Source organism: Empidonax traillii, unplaced genomic scaffold (genome assembly GCF_003031625.1).
Source record: "Empidonax traillii isolate 1590-97213 ecotype Southwest subspecies unplaced genomic scaffold, ASM303162v1 scaffold1208:size176031, whole genome shotgun sequence".
Taxonomy (NCBI): domain Eukaryota; kingdom Metazoa; phylum Chordata; class Aves; order Passeriformes; family Tyrannidae; genus Empidonax; species Empidonax traillii.
The window spans coordinates 8,088-12,025 of NW_020956401.1; the positions used below are offsets into that span (position 1 = coordinate 8,088).

General features: G+C 46.5%; 1 protein-coding gene across 1 annotated transcript in view; it reads left to right on the plus strand.

Annotated features, from left to right (window-relative positions):
* The window catches only part of GKN1 (gastrokine 1), a gene marked incomplete at its 5' end in the record, with an annotated part of 9,583 nt that extends 7,686 nt beyond the window's left edge, over nt 1-1,897 (plus strand). Inside the window, 5 exons of the mRNA XM_027905791.1 lie at nt 148-201; nt 356-496; nt 653-763; nt 1,124-1,265; nt 1,809-1,897. Coding sequence (XP_027761592.1) covers nt 148-201; nt 356-496; nt 653-763; nt 1,124-1,265; nt 1,809-1,897 — 537 coding nt within the window. The remainder of the gene's footprint in view (nt 1-147; nt 202-355; nt 497-652; nt 764-1,123; nt 1,266-1,808) is intronic.
* Between the last annotated feature and the right edge of the window lie 2,041 nt (nt 1,898-3,938).

A 3,938-nucleotide genomic window follows, 5' to 3' on the forward strand; every position in this document is an offset into this window, starting at 1 on the left:
GGCACTGTTGCAATGCCAGGATGGAAGCAAAAGAGGATCCAAGGAGGACACTTCAACAGCAGATTAGGAAAAGGGCACAGAGATTCTCATGACTGGATTCATCAGCCAGACCTGCAGTTACACTTTTGTATTTGATTTTCCTTTCAGATTTTGACTGCAGTCCTTCTAGGACTCGTCCTGACTCCAGCCCTTGGTGAATATGTGAGTACAGTGACCAGTTCCCACATTCACAGCTGCTGTTTCCATGTCCCCTGCTTTGGGAGATCTCCCTGATTCTTTCATTTTCCTAAAGCTTTGGGGAGACAACTCAATCACTCGAAAGTCAGTCCAAGTGTACTTTCATCTGGTTTTCTAGGCTCAGAAGGTGGAAGTAAGCAAGAAAATCTCCACTGCTGGAGGCTACCAAATTATGACCATGAATAAATACTGGCTGGTGGCAAGTGTGGAGCAAAGGACCCACCATGGGTCATGGAAAACCCTCTGGAACTACGACACGGTGAGTGGTGGGGAAGGTGCTTTTGGAGACTCTACGAGGCCACTGGCTCATACACTGAGTAAAAACTGATTTGTTACCTTTTTAATATGGACTTAACTCCAGCACTGATGACTGAAGGAATGAGTTTGATGACTGGTCAATAACTCTGTTTCACAGGGTTTTATGGCAACCAAAGTGCTGCCAGAGAAAGCCTGCTACATTTCCATCATGAACAGGACCGAGATGCCCAGCTTTGATGCACTTCCCCAGCTGGCTGCAGAGAGCAGGGTAAGACTGAAAAAGAGGAGTTACTTGAAAAGTTGTACTTAATGCAAAGTAAACTGACACCCTAGGCTATTTTCAAAAGCTTCTAAACCAACAGGTACTGCAAAAGTCATGTTCATCACACCACTGATTAGGCACTTGTATTGATTTCAGTGGCACTTTGCATCAATCTGTCTTGAAACCTTTGAACAATTAGAACACCCTTGTTCAGATGCTTCCAGTGGAGGGTTTTCATGTTTTGCCGATGCCCTAGATCACTTAGATTATTCTTATGACTTTTATAACAATTAAAACTGGGGATATGCCTGGGCATGGAGCAGATCACAGCACGGATCTTGCTGAGTGCTGGCATTTGGTGTTTAGAAACACAACCGTCCAAGACCACCTGCAAAGGAGATTCTGTTCACCCTCATCAAGAGGAATGTCCGGGACCTCGAGTCTTATGGACCAGACACCTTCTCCATGTGCAGAGGACTTACAACTTACGTGGCTTATGAAGTTCAGGGTGAGTACCAACGAGTGAATTCTGAGTGTTGCCGACCTGGTGGTTCTTTCCCTCGGGCAGTGACTGCTGCACAAATTGCTCCTCTTCCAACTCGAGATGGACAGAAACCAGGAGTGGCAGCTGTGGGTGTGGAGATTGGTAGAAATCAGCTGTGGGTGCCTTAATTGTGTTTTGGTCACTTGCAATAGAATTTTCTATTGATGGGAAAAAGGACATTTGTTTTAAATGTATCCAAGGGAACTGAGTGTAAAACTGAGGAGTTCATCCTGAACACCATCAAAGTGTTCTGGGACTTCCTGCAAGCTGATTGTCTCCAACCCTGTCATGGAAAGCTGCTTTACAGCTCGGGCTCAGCTGTAGCATGGCAGCATTGCCCTCTACTCCCTGCTTGCTTTGGCACCTGAGGGGGCTCAGTGGGGTTCCAAAGGCAAGTGAAACGTGCCAGGTGCTAGGGGATGTCTACAAATGCACAGATCACTCAACAGCATCTGAGCCAGAAGCTCAGGGTAATTTTTTTTTTTTTTAATTTTCTTGTTTTTCAAGGACCACCACTCAGCCTCAGATCATGCATTAGGCTTGATGCCCTTCAGTATTTGGCCCTTACCTACTGTCACGACAATAACTATGCCTGAAAAAGATCCTGTTCTTGAGCCTTGTGTGGATGTTCCAGCTGCAGCTTTGGAGCTGCTGCCCAAAGCCAACCCCAGTGCCCTTCTTCCCTGGCATGTCCCCTTTCCAGCGATTCCTCCTTGAGGATTCAGATCCTAAAACAGATCAGTTGCTGACCAGACCTTTCAATTAAATCACAGATTGACTCCAACTTGCTTGTCGTTTCTCCACGCTTTGTTTTTCATGAACACCCCCAGAAATACATTTTGATTGTCTCTCTTTCGCCCCTTTTGAGCCCTTCAAATGCTCTTTTCAGGGCTCTCAACTCTGGGCACACCCAGAGTGCTGGGCAAGCCCCGGGGTGTGTACCTTACAAACAAGGCTTTCAGAGCTACCACCTTCCTTTCCCTGGGCAGGGAAAGATGCCTCACAGCAAAAATCAAAAGGCAGAAAGAAATAAGGACAAAGCAATGAATTTGCTTTTATAGGCCAAGAGGAGTCTCCTTTCCTGGAGGTTTCCCTTTCTGGGATTTACAGAGCTGTTCTGTTCCTAAAGTACAGCAAGGAGGGGTCCCTGCTGCTCAGGATGTTAAAATTCAGATTATTTCCTCTTCTCTACCAAAAAGGGCAGGATGCTCTGGCTTATCCAGGTGAATACAAACCTATCTAGCACAAACACCAGTCATATGAAGTTCCTCAGCTTTTGGCATCCTCTCACTGGTCCCACAGGCTTCATTCTGTAGGGGCTTGAAAGGATGCAGAGTTCCCTGAGGCACCTCCTGGGGAAAAGCATCTGAATTACCTGGATGAGCGCACAGCAGTCCCAGCAGAGGAGAGACACAGGCAGGAGTTTGTTGCTGCCAATCTTCCCCTTTCTTGGTATGACTCGAGATCTTTTAATTCCCTCACAGACCATCAGTTCTCATTTTGCACAGTCTGAGGCAAAAACTGAGAGAATCAAGTTTAGGAGGGACTTTAATTTCTTTTTATTCATTGTACAGTGTCATAACAGCATCTCTCAGCTCTTGTCATGCCCTACTTTGCCTTCTCCTTGGCATTGCTCAAACTCCCTTTCCAGTAGGGACTGGAAAGAAACTTCTTAGTAGTTGTTTATTCATTTAATGCCAAACATTGAGTGAAGGAAAAGGGACCTTCAGCCATCCCCTGAACCAAAGCAACTTCACAGTGGCAACAAAACTACACCTGTGGTGGTTTCTGCAGAACTGGAGCAGAATCCATCTGAAGAAAGAGTCAAGACAAGGCTTCAGATAAACATGATGCTTCAGGTTTTATTGCTTGTTATCAAGTGGAGCTGTTTCTGCCTTGTTAGCCCAGCCCAGAGTGGGGCCTGCCAGCTCACCCTCTGTGGACAGATCTGCTCCACGGGACTGGGGAGACAATCCTGAACAACAAAATCAGCCAGAACAGCCTCAGCAGGGCAGAAAATTGTTGGAGTGCCGCAGGTGACACTCAGTGGCAGAGAGCAGTGCATGGCAGATGTCCACAGAGCCATCTCCCTGGCCCTGATGTGCAGTGATCTGGGATTTCAGAAAGCCACAGCTGCACCTTCTGCCTTTTGTCCTGCAGAATCCAAAGTGTGGAACTAAAGGCAGCAACCAACACTCAGTCAAAGGAGAGCTGTAAACACAATTAGGAGGATTGTTTGACAGCACATCACGGGCTGGAGAGGGAAAGTTTACCAGTTATCACTCCAGTTTGGAGCACATGTCCTCCAAGGAGGAGCAGGATCAGTGATGGAGGGTTTGCTAATGGATAAATGGTCACATTCTTCATGTTCACAGCACTTTGACAGGGACAAGTCAGACACTGCAGTTCAACACGGTAGGATTTATCTTTAAATCCTGTAGGACTACATGAAATGGAGGCAGCAAACCCAAATCTTGCCTTCTGTGCAGCTCTGCTCCCTCCTGCTGGGCACCTTTGCCTTAAAACCAGTGCAAACCAAACCTTAGAAGATTCTGATATCCCTTTAAACAAAGAGAGGTTCAGCAGTGCTGTTTGCATATTCACTTGCTCCAAGCGAGGTGCACTTTTTTAGATAAT